Source organism: Peromyscus maniculatus, chromosome X (assembly GCF_049852395.1).
Source record: "Peromyscus maniculatus bairdii isolate BWxNUB_F1_BW_parent chromosome X, HU_Pman_BW_mat_3.1, whole genome shotgun sequence".
In the NCBI taxonomy this organism is placed as follows: domain Eukaryota; kingdom Metazoa; phylum Chordata; class Mammalia; order Rodentia; family Cricetidae; genus Peromyscus; species Peromyscus maniculatus.
The window spans coordinates 4406732-4425393 of NC_134875.1; the positions used below are offsets into that span (position 1 = coordinate 4406732).

At 43.7% G+C, this 18662-nt stretch overlaps 1 protein-coding gene across 1 annotated transcript; it reads right to left on the reverse strand.

Moving 5' to 3' along the window:
• Positions 1 to 437: 437 nt before the first annotated feature.
• Positions 438 to 18332, reverse strand: Cnga2 (cyclic nucleotide gated channel subunit alpha 2). The gene is made up of 7 exons (XM_006991863.3): positions 16837 to 18332; positions 7003 to 7138; positions 6545 to 6640; positions 5662 to 5832; positions 4478 to 4585; positions 2862 to 2968; positions 438 to 2536 (listed from the first exon to the last, which is right to left on the reverse strand). The coding sequence occupies exons 2-7, from the start codon at positions 7110 to 7112 to the stop codon at positions 1137 to 1139; spliced, it is 1992 nt and encodes a 663-aa protein (XP_006991925.1). The 5' UTR covers positions 7113 to 7138; positions 16837 to 18332; the 3' UTR covers positions 438 to 1136.
• Positions 18333 to 18662: the final 330 nt, after the last annotated feature.

Sequence of the window (18662 nt, forward strand, 5' to 3'; positions counted from 1 at the left end):
AGGACTTTCAGTCACTGTGTTCCTTCTTTTCCACATTCATTCACTTGCACATTCTCTTACTCTCTAGGTGGATAAACATTGAATGCCTCCTCTGTGGAAGACATGTCACTAAGGCTGCAGCCAAATAGTAAGAGAGATTGCCCTGACCTTTCCTTTAAGGAGTCCACAGTCTAGAAGGAGAGCCATATCTGTCAAAACTGACCCAAGAAAGAGGGTGCTCTGAGAAGTGTGGAAGCCTAGAGAATGTGAGACTGCCTAATCGGGGAGAGGGTGTAGGCAAGAGGATCTTCTGGTTTCAGGCATGAGTCCTAAAGGACTAGTAAGGCACAAGTGGGCAGATGAAGAGGAAGATGCCCAAATATATGCCAGGAAGAAAACTCTTGGGAGAGAGGAAGAGAAATGTGAGGAGAGAAAGTAGAGATGAGCAATAACCACAAGTAGCTGAAATAAATTTATTAACTTCTAAGCACCTCCAATTTATAATATCTCACCCAGTACTATAGCCTTCACAAACTCTTCAGAACTTGTGTGCATAAAGGGGTGGTGCCTGAAGCTGCCAGCCACCTCTTTCTTACAGTGACATTGTCTGACAAGGAGGTATGACCCTGAGCAAGCATACTCAAACCCACCCTACCACTCCCCTCACAGCCCTTTAATGCCTTGGGTAACAATGTACAGGGGCCCATTTCTGCAGCCACTTCTTAAATACATACACATGCATGAAAATGGGCTGTTCAGAGCACATGTATGGGGAAGAATGCAGTAGGGAGAGACTAGATTTAAAGAAGCCAAAAGCAGGAGTCAGGCATTAAGGTGCACACTGCTCTTCAGAGAAGAACACTTTCCAGACTTCTGGTCCCAGGAAACATCCCTGAAGGACAATTCAGTTGTTCCCTGGTTCCTTTTCAGACTTGGGCAGTACACTCTTGGAAATTCAACCCACATAACCTACACTGTCCACAAGCATGGCTGTTAGCTGGACTTGGAGGGGGACCCTGAGACATTGTAGTCAAAACCTTAAGCCTTCGCAAGGCTTTGGGAAGAGTTCAGAGGGATATGAAATGCATGTAAATGTGGAGTTCTATACAGTACTTCTAACTCCTAGGGTCAAAGCAAGGCTAGGTAGGCACCTATGACTATTCATCAGCAGCTGGCTCAGGGGTGTTTATCCCATCTGATAGGTAATCATCCTCATGGTTCTGTTTCATCTTGGTCTCCAGCACTGTGATGCGTTGCTTGAGCTTCTGCTGGGCCCCAGTGTACTCAGCCAGCAGGCGGGCAAAGCGAGTGTATAATGTCTCCATGTTTGTCTCCAGCTGTTCCAACTTCTCCTGAACATCTACCTCCATGCTGGCTGCCACCTCGTTCTCATCCAACAGACCTTCCTTCATAAGGATCTCCCGACCCCGCTCCTCTAGGACTTTCTTGGCATCAGGGTACTCAGTCACAGCTTCCATAAGATCATCCTTAGATAAGCAGAAGAGATCTGAGTAGCCCAGGCTACGGATATTGGCAGTACGCCGATTGCCCATTTTGCTGCCCTTAATGTTAAGGATGCTAATCTCTCCAAAGCAGCTCCCAGCTGAGAGCAAGGCATACTGAGTCACACCATCATCGGCTACTACTGCCAACTTGCCCTCCTTGATGATATACATTTCCTTGCCAATGTCCCCCTTTCGGCAAATATAATCCCCAGGGCTAAAGACCTGAGGACGAAGCTTCAGTACCAGCTCCACCAGCAGACCAGCCTCACAATCCTGAAATATGCGTACTTTCTTCAGGGTGGACAAGTGGACATTAATGGCTATCTCAGCCCTAAGCTTTGCTGGCAGGTTCTTGAGGACTTCTCGTTCATCTACTGTCTTCTTGTTGGTCCACAAGTAGTCAAACCATTTAATGACCTTGGCTTCCATCTCTTTGCTGACCTTTCGGAACTGCATGTAGTGTTTGACAGCATCAATCTTGGCCTGAAACTCTGCTCGTGTGGCATTCATGTTGGAGATCATGGAGCCCACATTTCCCACAATAGTGGCAAAGATGAGGACACCAATCAGAAAGTCAAAGATGACAAAGAGGTACTCCTCATCCTTTACAGGGGGTGGTGTCTCTCCAATGGTGGTGAGGGTCAATGTGGACCAGTAAAGGCAGTAAATGTACTCCCTAGCCAGGTAACCATACTCAGGGTCAGTAATATTGGGATAAACCCAGGTGTCAACCCCAAAGCCGATGGATTTAGAGATGGCATAATAAATGCAAGCATTCCAATGGATGATGACCAAAATGTAGAGGACCAGATTGCTGATTCGGAAGATGTTGGGGTAGCTGGTGCGTGTCTCGGTGCGGTCAAAGAACTCAAACATACGGGCAAAGTGTAACAGACGGTTGAAGCGCACCTCAGGGCTGTGGATACCCACAGCAAAATAGATGAGGTCAGTGGGGATGATGGAAGCCACATCCAGTTTGAACTGCAAGGTGTGGATATAGTTGTCTCGCAATTTCTTGGGGTCTTTGACCAGGAGTCCCTGTTCTAGGAAGCCTGATAGAGATACAAAGCAGCATGTCACTTCTGTCCTCAGTCCAGTCTCTCCCTAAAAGATAATTCTCAACAAGGAACTAACCTTCCTTCCCACAGAGAACTATAGACAACATAGCGAGACTGGCCAGAAGAACCTTAAGAAACCACAGCCAGATCTAAACCTGCATAAATATGTGGGGCCATAAGATTTAAAGAGTATCCTAGCAGAGGTCCACCCAGGTGGTGGACTGTAATACCATGTTCAGTTATTTTCTTCAGATTTTGGATTCAATTCTTTGAACTTAGGAGTCCAAATGCTGCTTGTGCAACCCAGGTGCTCACTCACCTGTGCGCAGTCGAATGAAGAGGTCTGCAATGTAGACAGTATCTGAGAAGTAGTCCAGCACCAGCCATACCACAAAATAGTTTCTCTGTAGATCACTGAAGCAGGCTCTGTAAGAGGACACGGCTGGTTTCACTAACAAAACCTGGTAAAATCCCCTACTGGCCCTAAACTGTATACCTAACTTTGCAGGGAGAGCTTCACATGGCCACCAGGGACATCAGTGAGTCACAGTCAGCTTGATAACAATTACTAAATAGGCATCACTGCATGTGTATCACCATTGACTATCAATAGTCTTCCTCATCCCCTAGACTATGAGCTCCAGAAAGAGAACACATCTTAGTCGTGACTATATGTCACATCCCTGGTCCAGGGCCCCAGACTGCAAGTCATCAGTGGTTTAAGTTGAATAAATAAATAAGGCATTAGAAGAACAGCTGACTGGCTTCTATATTAATTATTTCAATAGATTCCTATTGAACACACCATCAAACCCTGGAAGGATGAGAATATAGATAGTAGTGGGTTTTAAGCTAGAGGTGGTTGAGACTAGAGAAATGTTAGTGACTACAGGAGCTTTGTAGGAAGAAATTGGCAAGATTTGGACAATGAATGGGTAGAACCTATGGAAGGCCCCAGGGAGGGGACAGAGGAAGGGAAAGATCTGATTATGTACTAGTCCAAGGGCAGAATGGTCACATTTAGAACAAAACTCCCACACAATGTACAAAACAGACTGGGCCACAGCCTTCAGCCATACTGGACCATCAAGAGATAGGGGCCTTGCTTATGTTATTCCTTCTATCCAGAATGCCCTCTCCACCAGCCTCACATATTTGAACAAATTGCTACCTACCACCAAGATCTCAGCTAAGGTCTCTGACAGGCCTATTATGATTCTCCAGCAACTTGCTACCTCCAGTACCTGGTACTATCTTGCTCATTTCTTTTGTTGCATGTTTACATTCAGTCTAGCTGAGAACACTGAAAAAAGCAGTGATTGTGTCTGTCCTGCTTTGCACTGTACACCCAACACAGAGCACAAAATGCAGGTAATTCTTCCTGAGTGAATGACACAGGGTACTGTTATATGGACTGCTGCCAGGAAAAAAAGAGGACCAAGTTCAGTGGACCTTGAAGGTCAGCCTTGGAATTTTATCATGAAAACAAAGGGGATCAATTAAATGGTTTTGGAAGAGAGAGTAACATAATCAAATCCAAGTTTCTACATAGAATATTAGTTGCAAGTGTGGCAAATGTACTAGAGGGGTCAAGTGTACCTCCAAGGCATAGAGGCAGGACTACTGTAGTTTTCCCAGATAGAGAAGGGAGGAGGATGGCCTTACCAAGGACAGTACTGACGTGCATGACAAAGCAACTGAAGATTACAGGAAAAGAACAGGAAAATGACCAATATGAAGACTTGATGGCATATTGAATAGTGGGAGCACTGAGTAACAGAGTAGATGAAAAAGAATTCAGCAATCACAAAATTCAGAAAGAGCATTGGACTGTTGAATACTTTTTCTCCTGAGCTGAGATTGCTGTGATCTTAATCCCATTTTTTGTGGACTATGCTTCTGTGATCAATCCTACCCAGGCCCCTCCATGCTCACCTGGCCACCAACAGGCACCAGTTGTAAAGAACAGGCATGGCAATGACAAACAACCAGTGGTAATACCAGTCTCCAGCTGGGTCCAAGACAAACAGTTCAAATTTCTTCCTGAAGAGACAAATAGGGGTCACTAAGGTGCTAGGACTCCAGGTTTCAGAATCCAAATTCTCAAAAATATCAATGAAATAAAAGTATTGTGGGCTGAAGGGTAGGTTGTCTTACAGTTTCCTTTTGCAGTGACCCACAGCCAAATAGTAGGCCTCCATTCTGACCATTGAAAGGTTCATTGCCTCCCCTGCCCTCTAAAAGGGCCTTGACAAGAAGATGTATCAAGGACAGAACTTGTAGCACAGATAGGCTTTGAGGGGGTCTGAGGAGGGTGTATCTCAGGATGGTAAAAGAGCTTTAAGCCTGTTCCCACAGTCCCTTTGGAAAAAGAGAGAAACTCCAGGAGAGTGATCTGTGTGTGCTTCCTTCCCATCCTCCCTTTCCATTCTCTAGACTTCAGCCTCCAAATCACTTTCCCAGATGCTTCATCCTAACTTGGCAGAGCTTCTTCCCTCCACTGACCAGAGATGGGGGATGTCAACTTGGCCAGACATCCACTGTCATCTATTTATTCTTCAAATATCAGAGCCTCCAATTATCCTATGTTTTACCTCCCCTCCCCCTCTTCCCTCTTCTGCTCAATCATCTCAGTCTCATGCTCCTGACTCCCATATAAGCCCCTTCAAAAACCTGCTTTCTTGGCCATGGTGGAGTTAGAATGGGCATGGCTTCAATAGTACTCTGTGAAATACAGTCTCCCTGCCTGATCATCACATACTGACTACTGGAGCTAGGCCTGGGGTGGTATGCCCTTGGTTGAGCTCTTCTCCTTCTGGAATTCACTCCATGGTCAGTAAAAGAATGTTTAACAAGGGTACTACTATGGTGTGAAAAACACACTCCAGTTTCCCATGGAAAAGAGATCACTGCTATTTGAGAGGTCCTTGGTAAGGACAATGGAAATGTTCAGAGTAGAAAGAAATGTAGGAGGTCATCTCTTGCCCAGTTCTTTATATGCTATCATAGAGCTTGGCATGGCTCTGCATCTCCCCTGATAATGGTTATAATCCCCACTGAGATCTCCCATGGCAGGTGTGGGAGCTTTTGGAGCCCCCAAAAAAACTGGATAGATGTACTTGGTGCCCTTTCCTTCACCGTCCTTGTCGCCTTTGCCATCCCCCTGATGTGTTGTCACAGTCTGAAGCTCAGGCCCACGGAAACGCTCTAGGAAGGAATCAGGCCTTGGTTCTTCCTCACGGAAATTCTTGTTGGCCCAGTCTCTGATGATCCCCACCAGGCGGACAATCCTAGAGGGGAAAAAGAAGGAGTGTGTGCCAAAGAAATGACCTGTACTGTTTAGAGAAGACCTTTCCAAGAGTGTTCACTGCCAGTTGAGGGAGAGGAGAGAAGAGGGAAAGCTGAAAATAGACCACGCCATGATTTCCTGTATGCTAAGATCTGGAAAGAGGCCAGCATTGCAGATAAGTGTTAGGGCTCGGGTATTATCTGAAGTATATCCTGTGAGGGAGGATGCTCTCCAAAGATTTCCTATGTAATGTGACTATATATATATTCTTCTGCTGTAAAGAATTTCCTCTTCCCAGTGCTGAGGCAGCCAAACATGGAGGGAAGCATCTCCTGTCTACTCTCATCTTGCCTCACAAGAGCCTCTAGCGCAGTGAAATAACACCTTGACCCTGTAATTTTTAAAGGCTCCAAGGTGATTACAAGTCACTGGTTCTCAACCTTCCTAATGCTGAGACCCTTTAATATAGTTATAAAATTATTTTTCTTGCTATTTCATAACTATAATTGCAATATAAATATCTGTGTTTTCCAATGGTCTTAGGTGACCCCTGTGAAAGTGTCATTCAACCCCCAAAGGGGTGGCAACCTACAGATTAAGAACCACTGCTTGAGAGTCTTATAAAAAAAGCCTAGTGCAGCTAGAGGAGGGCCATTTGACAGGTACTAAGAGAAGAAGGGGTAGCAGCAGGTCAGTTGAAATGGAGAACTCACCTTCGGAAGCCATCCCTCCCCCTCCGTGGGGTATCCATCTCTGCCAGCCTTTGCAGTTCTGAGGAAGTGTCATCATCAGCCACCTCAGACTGTGGTCTGCATACGAAAGAACAGAGTTGACTCAGGTTCTCTTAGTATGAGCTATCTTTCCTCTTAGGACATGCCTAAACATCTCACAGTCCCTTTTGAAGACATCCTAGAGCCAAATGTAGCTTGCTCTATGACTGTAAGTCAGAGCTCCAAGGAGATAGTGCAGACTCTGGGTTATAAATGAAATCACCCAGTATGAGCTGAGAGTGCAGCTCAGGGGGTAGAGTGCCTTCCTGGTATGTATACTACGACCCTGAGATTCTTGCCTAAGTTTGACAAAAGAAAGAAAGAGGGTGGGGTAGGAAGTGGGAAGGAGGAAAGAAAGAAGAAGATAAGGAAAACAAGTCATCTAACTTTAGTGGACTCACCTGCTACCTGTCCTGTGGTCATCTTTGCCATTGGCCTTGATGGTAGGAGGAGGGTGATGGTTATGATTATTAGCTGGAGAGCTCTTCACACCATTGGATTTTTCGGTCATTCTCCATGTACATCTAGGGCTCTCACCTGACAAGGCAATAATAACCAGTGGACTCTAGTACCCATTGAGAGCAGGGGAGCTAGTGGTGAACAGAGTGACAATACAACCAAGCCCACTGACTTAAGTAGTTCATGTGTCAAAAAAAATCACTAGGGTAAAGGTAAGAAAACTATATTGTGTAGTTTAGCACTATTTAGATTTTAGATAACATACCAGAGTGAGGGAGTATAATCATTCCCTTAGAGCCTGACACTGAAGCTAATGCTGAGTCCCATGGCTTCATAATGCTATGGAAGTCATTATTCATCATTATTTGGGGATTATGAGGTTTGTTCAAAGATGGAAGTCACAAAATAGACTGAGAAAAAGAAGATGAGGAAAGAACAAGCCAGAAGTGAGAAAGAAGGTTATGTACTACAGTGTCTCTTACCACAGGAAGAATGGGGGTCAGAGATCCTCAAAGTAGTTTTTCTGTTCTAAGGATGATCTATATGCACCACTAGATGTGGATAAAAAGGGTCAGCATGCCCACAGATTTCTCATGGCTTCTGTTGCTGGGCTCACAGACACCTCTGACTCCACAATACTGCTGTAAATTCTCAGACCCTAGAGAGTTGTGTAATTCAAGACTCCTGTGATGCAAACTGGGAGTGGGAAGTGGGAGGATGTCCTTCATACTTCCATGTCTCAGCACTGGGGGAAATGGAATATTCTTCACAGCAGAGGAACCTACATATAGGATCGTCAAATTGTCATCAAGGAGTCAAAGTTCCATTTGGAAATCAGAAGTGTGCGGTAACCTTTGTACTGGCCTCACCTGATTGAACATAACCTCCATCTTGCTCTGATGATCTTCCTGTTGTTACATAGGAAATCTTGTGAGGACATCTACCCCCACAGGATGCACTCTAGGTCATGTCTGAGCCCCAGCACTTGCCCTCAGTGCTGACCTTTTTCCAGCTTCTTTCACTTCTTCTAGCATCTGAAGCTGTCACCATGGTGATAGCAGTCACATCAAGCAGCCTCAGAGATGCTCTCCTAGTGCTCTCTGTGGGACTATGGCACCAGGATGCTAATGAGGACACATGAGGGAAAGGAAGTAACATCCACAAGTACTTGTTTGGACCCTGGAGGCAGTAGACCATGGAGACAGAAAGTTCCACACAATGCAAACAAATCCAAGGCTATTCATATTGATGAGTTTCAAGGCTAGTGGTGTTAAGTGCAAGCTTGCAGATCAGGAGAGACCATAACACATGTGTTCCCTCTCTATGCTTCTGACATTAAAAAGATTTCCTTCCCTGTGACCCCTGCATCTTATCTACCAGGAACAGGCCCTTCTATTTTTCTGATTCCCTTGTGACATCACCCAGCCACACATGCCCTTTCATCAGAACTGTCCACTTAGGGGAACAAGGACAGGTAATTAACTATTGCTTCAGCTCACCCAGTCAGCCAAGTGGTTCTCACTGGCACACTCTACAAAGAACTCATCTGCTCCCAAGGCATTTGTTACCAACAGGTCTCTAATCAGCTTCCACACTCATATCTCCAGTTGCCTGCTAACCAATTCCTTTGAGGTACCATTGACCCTCAAAGCCCACATAACCAAAACAACATTTAACACATTCACCTATAAATTAGCCACTTTTTCAGTTTGCCAGTCTTCTAACAGAGATTTCTTTCTGCCAAGTCGCTCAGGTCAGAAACCTGGATTTCACCATAATTGTTTGCTTCCTTGATCACATCCAATCAGTATCACTCAAGAGTTAATCCCTCCTTCTTCAAATTATCAAGCATCTATCTTTCAATCCTCCTCTACCAGTGCTGCAGTCTCTACTGTGGCTCCCAAAGCCTGTTACAACAGGCTCTTTCAGGTTGGGACCCTCTGGAGTCTGGTCTGGACACTGTCAAACTTTAACTGACAAGAAAATTAATCTCTCATGGCAACAAAGTCACTCTCATATCATGAATGGACACGGATGGAGGATAAAAGCAGAGTTCAGAAAAGCTGCAGCTGTGCAAATAGTCCACGTAGCTGACCAAAGGGAAGACAAGAATGAGGACAGGTAGACAGCTTGAAAAAGCATAAGAAGAGAGTTCCCAGAGAAAACAGATGCCTCAAGGCCAATGCCAAATCTTAACAGAGAATCTACCCTGTGAGATGAGAGGTGGAAGAGTAGCTGAGGAGAACAATAAGGTCTTTTGTGGGGTAGTAATAAAAACTGCATAAATGAATTATGCTTCAGGAGGTGAGGAGAAGTAGGAGTTGAGGAACAAGAGATAGAGCTGTAAATAACTGCAATCTTGGCTAGGAAAGAGCAGAAATACAGTGGGAAGAGAAGGAAGATGAAGGATTGAAAAAAGTCCTCTTTCTGTAACTATTGTTAATTTTTACTTTTGTGTTACCATTGTTTTTTGCTTGTTTGTTTGGGGCTTTTGGGGGGGTTTGTTGTTATTGTTAGTTTTGTTTTGTTTACATCAAGGAGATAACAAAGCAAGTTTGGCAGTTTTGAGAAGGGATTCATTTAGAAAATTGATATCTGTGCTTGAGACCAATTCTACTAGAGTAGAGCCCGTGAATGGTGAGTATGATAGGTCGGGTCAGGTGCCAGAAGAGATGAGATGAAATTTATCAAGTGCATCAGGAAGGGCTACTGAGGAACAGTCAACAAAGAAAGTACTAGCTAGTTTCAATGAGAGTAGGGATATAGTGAGAATCAGTTGAAAGGCAAAACTGCAAAACTCTAATATTATAAGTGAAATGGGGGGGTATTCCACCTTCATAGGTATCAGGCTGCCTTGTGTGCAAACTTTGGAGGAAGCAAGATTGCAGTAAGAATGAATAGGTGATCTATTCAGAGGGCCTGATCCAGTTGGGGACCCCTCAGCCTTTGGTTCATAGTTCATGTGTTTCCATCCACTTGGCTATTTGTCCCTGTGCTTTATCCAACCTTGGTTTCAATAATTCTCACTCATATAACATCCCAATTGTCGTGCTAGAAACCCCATCCAATGACTGAGGGAACCGGATACAGAGAGACCCACGGTCAGGCCCCAGGTGGAGCTCCAGGAGTCCAATTGGTGAGAAAGAGGAGGGTTTGTATGAGCCAGAATTGTTGAGACCAAGGTTGGAAAAAGCACAGGGACAAATATACAAACGAAAGGAAACACATGAACTATGAACCAATAGCTGAGGAGCCCCCAACTGGATCAGGCCCTCCGGATAAATAAGACAGTTGATTAGCTTGATCTGCTTGGGAGGCATCCAGACAGTGGGATCGGGTCCTGTCCTCAGTGCGTGAACTGGCAGTTTGGAACCTGGGGCTTATACAGGGACACTTGGCTCAGTTTGGGAGGAGGGGACTGGACCTGCCTGGAATGAATCTACCAGGTTGAACTCAATCCTCGGGGGAGTCTCTGCCCTGGAGAAGATGGAAATTGGGGGTGGACTGGGGGGAAGGTGGAGGTGGGGGGTGGGGAGGGGGAGAACAAGGGAATCCGTGGCTGATATGTAAAATTAAATTTAATAAATAAAGGTAAAAAATGAATAAAAAAATAAAAAAATTCTGAGCTTGAGTTTCTCAATAAAGGGGAAAAAAAGAATGAATAGGAGAATTCAAAGTAGTTTAAGTGCAAAACCAAGCTTGTCAAGCAAGACAACCAGCTACATAGTTTCCGCTGAGGAACGAGGTGGACTGGGGATCTTAGGCAAAGGGCGGAATACTCAAAAAAGTGCCTTTCAAATCTAGAGTAAGGCATGCCCAGTTTCAATCATGAGTTCCTTCTGGGTCTCTTCTCATCCATTAGCTCACTAGCTGAGTAACCAGATTTATATAGATAAACAGACTGGCACAATGAATTCCCTGAACCATGGCTACAAGTATTTTCAGAGTTTCTTCAGAGTATGCATAGTGATGTGAAAGCCAGAAAGACTAGAAGTTCTGTTTCATAGCTCACTAAAATGTTCACTGCTGTTCAATTCTCTTCTTCACTCATCTATCATACACCAGTCACCCACTGGGAGCCAGTCCCTGGGCTGGATGCTAAAGCTAGAGAAGGTAGTCTAGCAGAGTCTACTGGAACCTCAGGGTTATTCCCAGATGAACTAAGAAGACAACCAGGAACACAGGCTATCTTAAAAGTCATTCTCTGTTCATATTATATTCTGTTTCCAGCAACTTATCAGCAATTATTCCCTCTCTCCTTAAAATAATAAGTTTGCTTCACCTCATTCCCCTCTCCCTTCCTTACCCACTGCTTCCTCTGTTCTTTGAAGTGTCCACCTCTTCCCAACAATGAAACTTCAATCATGAGCTCAGTATTTAACTGAAGCATATATTTTTCTATCATTTCTTCCCCAGTGTGATGGCTTTTGATACATCTGAATTCTAGCGAATTGAAAACCCCTAACAGCAGCCAACCTCTTCTATGTACTTCAGGTTGACCCCCTAACATAAGCATTTTGATGTGAAATATATGCCTTGGGATTAATATGTCCAGAATTGAAGCCTTGATCATCCCCTCCAAACACTATCCTCTCATACTCATCTGCATCTCAGAAAAGGTAAAGCCATACTTCTAGTGACTTGGGTCCAAACCCTTTGTGTTTTCGGCATTCCTTTCACATTTGTCCCACTACACATTCAAAGCATGTAGGCTCTACATTCAAAACATCACCCGTTCAATATCTCTGTCACAACTAAATTTTCCAAGCTACCTGCTTTTCTCTGTGCTTGGCATTGTAGATAATGAATGAGATTTGGATGGATTGTTGATGAATTGTCTCTTCACTCCTTCACTTTTTCTAAGCCATCTCTCCCCTGCTTTATTATTCACCTTATGTTTCTTTTATGTTAGATTATTTTAAAGGAATATACAACATTATTTATTGGTTAACATGGAGTAACAGAGATTGAATATATCCTCCAGAATGAAATTACCATACTTGGGGAAAAAAGATATGAAAAGACATTTTCCAAAACTTTAAATATTAGGCAACAAAGAGCAATAATTCTTAGGAGCAGACAAACAAATAAAGAGGGCCTGTGATCAACTCTTGTTTTTCCTGTGATCTTTGTAGGCCATAACATAGAGGGAGAAATGAAAGTGAACTTTAATGGATTCCCTGGATTGAGCAGAAAGCAGAGACTCCAAAGAGGGCAGAGCAGCAAGGGTATGCAGAGCAGAGTATTAGGAGAGGAGTGAGTCAGAGAGAGAGAGAGAGAGATGGAGACAGAGACAGAGACAGAGACAGATAGAGACACAGAGACAAACACAGAGATAGACACAGAGACACAGAGACAGAGACAAACAGAGATAGAGACAGAGATAGAGAGACATAGGCAAAGAGACACAGAGAGGACATATAAGCAAGCTCTGGGAACCTAAAGTTGGACCCTGTCACATATTCAGCTTAGTACATATACCATCCTCCTAAATTCAATATTACAGGTCTCAGTCTTTAGATGGAGTCTGATGCCACCTGTCTTGATTAGAATACCCAGAAGGGCCTTGATCAGCAGTGAGAAATGAGTGATCCCTACACTGAGCCATGTTGTGATCTTACTGAAAACTCATAAAAGTATAACCAAGTTGCATTAAATTCTTCCCAAGCAACTAAAATGCAATCCAGTAGAAGCCCCAAAATGTTATTGGAAATATAAAAATAGGCAAAGGAGTCAGAAGTAGACCCTCTCCCATTGTTAGGAGTCCTACAATAACATCAGCTAAGACCTCCAATTTAGACTTTCTTTTGGCATAATGTCTGGCTCTGGGTCCCTGCACCTGCTCCCATCTGTTGACATAGGAAGCCTCTCTGATGATGACTGGATAGGCACTGATCTATGAGTACAGCAGAATATCACTAAGAATAATTTCATTGATTAATTTTTGCCCCGTCCAGCCTCAATATAAAGACTTTTGCCTTGTTTTATTGTATCTTTTTGTTGTTGTTGTTCTGTTTGGCTAGACTCTTGGAGGCATGCTCTTTTCTGAAGAGGAACAGGGGAGAGGAGTTAAGGGGAGAGGTGAGGTGGAGGAGAGTGGGAGGGAAACTGCATTTGAGATACAATGTTCGAAAGAATAATCTGTTTTCAATAAAATATAAAAATAAAAAATATAAAACTCCAATATTCAATAAGGTAATATTCATAATGTATCCACTGAAAAATGACAAGATATACAAGTAATTTCCCTATAATGAGAAGTAAACAAGCTATTCATTGAAATAAGCCTAGAATTGGTATAGATGTAGAATTAACAGACAACACATTAAAAGTTCCTACAACTAGCTGGGCGGTGGTGGCGCACGCCTTTAATCCCAGCACTCAGGAGGCAGAGGCAGGCAGATTTCTGTGAGTTCGAGGCCAGCCTGGACTACCAAGTGAGTTCCAGGAAAGGCGCAAAGCTACACAGAGAAACCCTGTCTTGAAAAACCAAAAAAAAAAAAAAAAAAAAAAAGTTCCTACAACTATATTTCCTGTATTTAAAGAATTTAAGTTTTAGGATGGAATTTATGTTAAAAGTAGTAAAATCAAACTTCTAGAGATTAAAAATGCAATTTATGGAATAAAAAAATCCCACAGTGGTATTTCAATGTTCAGGGGTGATTGAATCCAAGGTCTTACTGAGGGTCAGAAATCTGACAATGCTCAAATCCTTTTCAGAAAAGGTCAAGCACCATATTTACATATAAACCAGGAAGGCTCTCCTGTATTCTTTAAGCATTTTAAAAGTGATTTATTTTATTTTATGTGTATGGATGTTTTGCCTGCATATATGTATGTGTACCTTGTGCACGCCTGGTGCCCACAGAGGTCAGAAAAGGGCATTGCACCCCTTGAACTGAAATTACAGATGTTTATGAAGCACCATGTAGGTGTTGGGTACTGAACAGGGATCCTCTGCAAGAGCAATGAGTGCTCTAGCTGCTAAGGCATCTCTCCAACCCCTCCCAAATTCTTTAATCTGTCTCTAGATGCTTTATAATACCTAAGGCAATGCCAATGCTATAAGAATCCAAGAAAAGAACCAAGTATCAGTAAGATGTGCAACAAGTTCAGTGGCCTGCTGTAGGTGCCCATAAAGTTCCCAGAGGAGAAAAAGTTAAAGAGATAATTTGAACATTTTCCCAAACTTAATGAAAGCTATAAATCTACACAGATATAAGATCACTGAAAGATATAAATCTACAACTTTAAGCTCAATGACACTTACACACACACATACATACACACATACCATGAAGAAAATTTCACGGAGGCAAAGTATAATTAAATTGTCCAAATCAATTGATAATGTGAAATTTTAAAGATAATTTGTAAAATAAGGTACATTATATATACATTGAGTGGGAAGCATAAGGATGGCATCATGTGTCCAGTAAGGACAACATAAACATCTCTGCTAAAATTCAGGCTTACCTTCCAACTTTTGATCAACAATTTTTCTCTAATTGCCTGTAAAAAGCTATAGTACATCTTGTCCCAAGTTACAATAAGTTTGTCACACTCCTCAGCTCTTTAATAGTAGATGTTTATGGTTTATTGGTGGCCTGGACTTCAAAGCTTTTAACTGCTAGCCTTCAGGATGGTTTGGCATGAATCCCCATAAAGAGAATGCTCAATCTCTTCCTCTATGTCTGCAATTTTCTACCAAGTTTCCCAGGTCCAGTAGTGAAGGCTGTATCCAAACCATACTAGCCTTATTGAAAGTACCCTTCAGTATAGTACTTCATGCAAACAACCATACCCAATGCTAGAACTGCCTCCTAGAAAACAGGCATGCACAGTGGTGAAAGTAAAGGAGAAGTAAAACAGGGAGGGAGGAAGATAGGCAAGGATAGAGGGATGGAGGCATAAAGACTAGAACTTGATGATGTTCTATGGACTCTCAGAAGACAGATTTTAGATAATGGAAATGTTAATCATAAACCATGGAGTATGGGAGGGTAGTTATGATGAGTCTTCTGAAGGAGTTCATAAGGCCCTTTAGATGACAAGATATCCCAGATTCTCTTACAATCACACTCAACCTGACTTTTAGTTCAAGTTAATACCAGGTCTAGCTAAAGATTTTCCACAATGTTTGTGATCTTTTCCATGACTGACAACATATAGAGGCAGACTCTACATCTAAGCTAGAAATAGTCCCCAGTTCTAGTCATTGTAAAGGAAAAGTCCAGAATGGTGAGTATGGGATGGTACCAAGTGCTATGTCATTTATACTGTAAGCATGGGGCATTGGTGAAAGTTGGCAGGCACAAAGCAACATGGGGGAACAAATGGAAGCAATGGCCCTCCCATCAAGCAGCTGGAACCTCATGATTCAGGATTAAGAGCACACTTATTATGCATTTACATTGTGCTAAGCCATTGGTTCAAATCAATTTATTTATTCTTCATGACAACCTCGTTAGACTGATGTTATGCTACCCACTGCACAGATTCACAGCCTGACAATTCGACTCTAAAAGCACATTCAGCCATAGGCTAACTTGGAAGGCACATAGAGCCAGGGATTTGCTTATTAGTACCAAGGGGACAACTAGGGTCAGGATTGTGAAAAGAGTGGCAGGCTCTTGAGGTTGACTTTTGAGGGTGAAGCTGAAGTTGCTCTCACCCAGGAAGGATAGTTGTTTGGGGGCTCACCTGTGAGGAGAGCCAGAAGAGCTGAGGGTAGGAAGAAAGTAAGTGACTGGTATTCAGTAGGTGGGCCCACTCAGCAGGTGAAAGCCCGTGATGTTTTCATTAGCTGTTCTGAGGCCAGGCTCCAGAGAGTCCCTGTACAAACTGACATGGCCTTGCTCTGTGTTTGATGAACAAAACCCTCAGCACAACACGTCAGCTTTGCCCAGGAGTTCTGATGGACGAATGCAGTTGCCCATTCCTTTAATAAGCAGTTGGAACATCTAGTGTGGATTCTTTGGTATCAGAAACTTGTGGCTGGTATGCTCTTTCTAAGACATACTTCATATATTTACAGCAAAAGATAAGAGTGGGGTGACATACTTAGCATCAGCTACACACAGTCCATACCCAAAGGGAAGACCCTTCTAGAAAGCCACTCAGGACAGGCTGGAGCCCAGCAATTGGAATTTATTTCCAAAACCCTCATGTCCTCATATCCTCAAGTACTTACAATCTATCTATGTCTCCCCACTCTCCTGCACAAATCATGCCTAGCCAAACTTTCTGCCATCCTCTTCATCATCTTCCTATTAAAAAGCAAAGTTTGAGGGCCGGGCGGTGGTGGCACACGCCTATAATCCCAGCACTCGGGAGGCAGAGCCAGGCGGATCTCTGTGAGTTCGAGGCCAGCCTGGGCTACCAAGTGAGCTCCAGGAAGGGCACAAAGCTACACAGAGAAACCCTGTCTCGAAAAACCAAAAAAAATAAATAAATAAATAAATAAATAAATAAATAAATAAATAAAATAAAAAATAAATAAAAAGCAAAGTTTGAGTGCCTCAGGGAAAGTCTGCTATGACATTTACTGCCACCACATTCCTAGAGGACCCAATATTTCACTTGGTTGCTTTGATAAGGCACAAAAGTTTCCCCAAAGAGCCAGTTGCCTCTGCCCTACTGAGAAGTGATACATGAAGGGCCCTTGCAATCACAGCTTTAGGGTTTGTGGGGTTTATTTTCCTGAGTTCCAACCCTGACCTCCATAGAAGCCATCAGCCAATGGACACAGGAAATTTTCAGCCCCCTTTGCTCACCAGTCAGATGGCTTCAGAAGCAGAGTCCCGGGGCCACAGTCAACATCTGTTGTTCCATCCACACCACCTCCAACCAAAGACAAGCTCTTGGGAGCTCATGAGCACTGGAATCTGCAGAGACTTCCTGCTTCTTCTGCTGCCCAGCCAAGAAGGTTCTTTGAGACTTCAACAAATAGCAACAGCTTCCCAATCAGAGAGCTGCTCCACATTGCCTGATGCCAGCCCAGAAAGCCAACGGAGGCCCAATGGAGCACATAACCACAGCTAGGTGAGCTTAAGAGCCTAGTTCAGGGTGCCCTTGGTGAAGCTGTCTTCAGTGTGGACCCTACACACCCCAGGCTGTTGACAGCTGAGGACTGGACTGCCTGTGTGTTGAAGCAGTTTGTCTGGCCCCTCCCAAGCTCCCTGAGGGACTCCCTCTTGCACAGAGCAGGTGTAAAGCTTTCTGTCTGAAGACTGAAAACTGCAAGCTTATGGCCACCAAACAACTGCTTTAAAATGTTGACAGAGTTCCAGGCAGACTACCTGATTGGAGGCTCAATCAGGGAGAAATCTAGGATAAATGAGAGAAACCTAGAGTGGAGCCAGCCAGAGTGGAAAATTTGATAGACGTAGCCTCTCACAGGGGCCAGAATTTGAAAACTTAAAGGGGCAAGTATCCCCTTGGCTCTTTTTCAAGAGACCAGGATTCCAAGCTGTTCCTAGTTCCCTGCCTGGACCTTCCCTTCCTACAACCTGCTGTCCCCCCCTTCCCTCAGCTATTAAGAGGCCAACCTGAGAAAAAAGAGTTGAAGTATTGAGTTTCAGCCTTTGCTCAGGGCTGGCTTTGACTAGGAACCAGACTTGTAGGGAGGGTCCTACTGGAAGCCTCCAGTTTCCACACCTGTACAGGTGGCTTGGATAGCTAACTCCTCCCTTGGGGGATAGCCAGGAGAGTTCTAACTAACATCCTGGGATCAAAGCCTAGGATAAACACAGATACATATACACTCTGCATAGGACAGCATGGAGAGTTTGCAGGGATACACATTTAGCCATGTGGAAGGAGTTGAGGGCTATGTTAGCTAATGTCTGCCCTTTTCAGGAGAATATATTCATATGTGACATGTACAATTGAAAATTTTGAAAATATAACAAGGATGGCACATAGGGATATTTACCACAGAAAAGTGGTAGTTAAAATGAACTTACTTCAGTGGAGAAGATTTCTTCATAGAAAGTGCTTCTTAAAGCCCAAGTGCATAACTGTGGACGAAATTATGCTCTGAGGATACTGATGGAAGGTTTCCTACCAGCTCTTTCCTTCTGCTAGGTCTCGGTGATGCAGAAGGCAGTGAAAACTACGTCCTACACAGTAATAAGCTACTAGGGCAGTAGTACTAGTTCCTCTAATCCTGGACCTAGGTGGTGTGGGAAAACTTTCATGATGATAAGCAGCATGTCTTAGAAAAGTTTCCTCCCCTGTTGCCAGATGTAAATGAGTTCCTTCCCATATCCATGCACACTGGGGAGAGTCATAGTTTTTGATAGAGGGCAATATAATCAGAAGAAAAATGCTGCAAACAGATCATAGCTGAAGAGACAAGCAGAGGATCTTGTCATTAGCCATTTTGTCCCAGTGGCTCTTAAGGAAAAAGTGCTGACTTTTCAGGCTGCCACAGAGATTAACCAAAGGAGCTTTGGCAGCAGTTCAGATTTGATCTGGGAGACCTCCTAGGTGAAGCAGGCAGTTGGAAGAAGCCCTAGTCTTGTCTGAAGCAGTCAAGCAGCCACATAGCAGGGTAGGCAGATAGGCAGTCAGGAAGCATCCAAGGGCTCCAACTGAG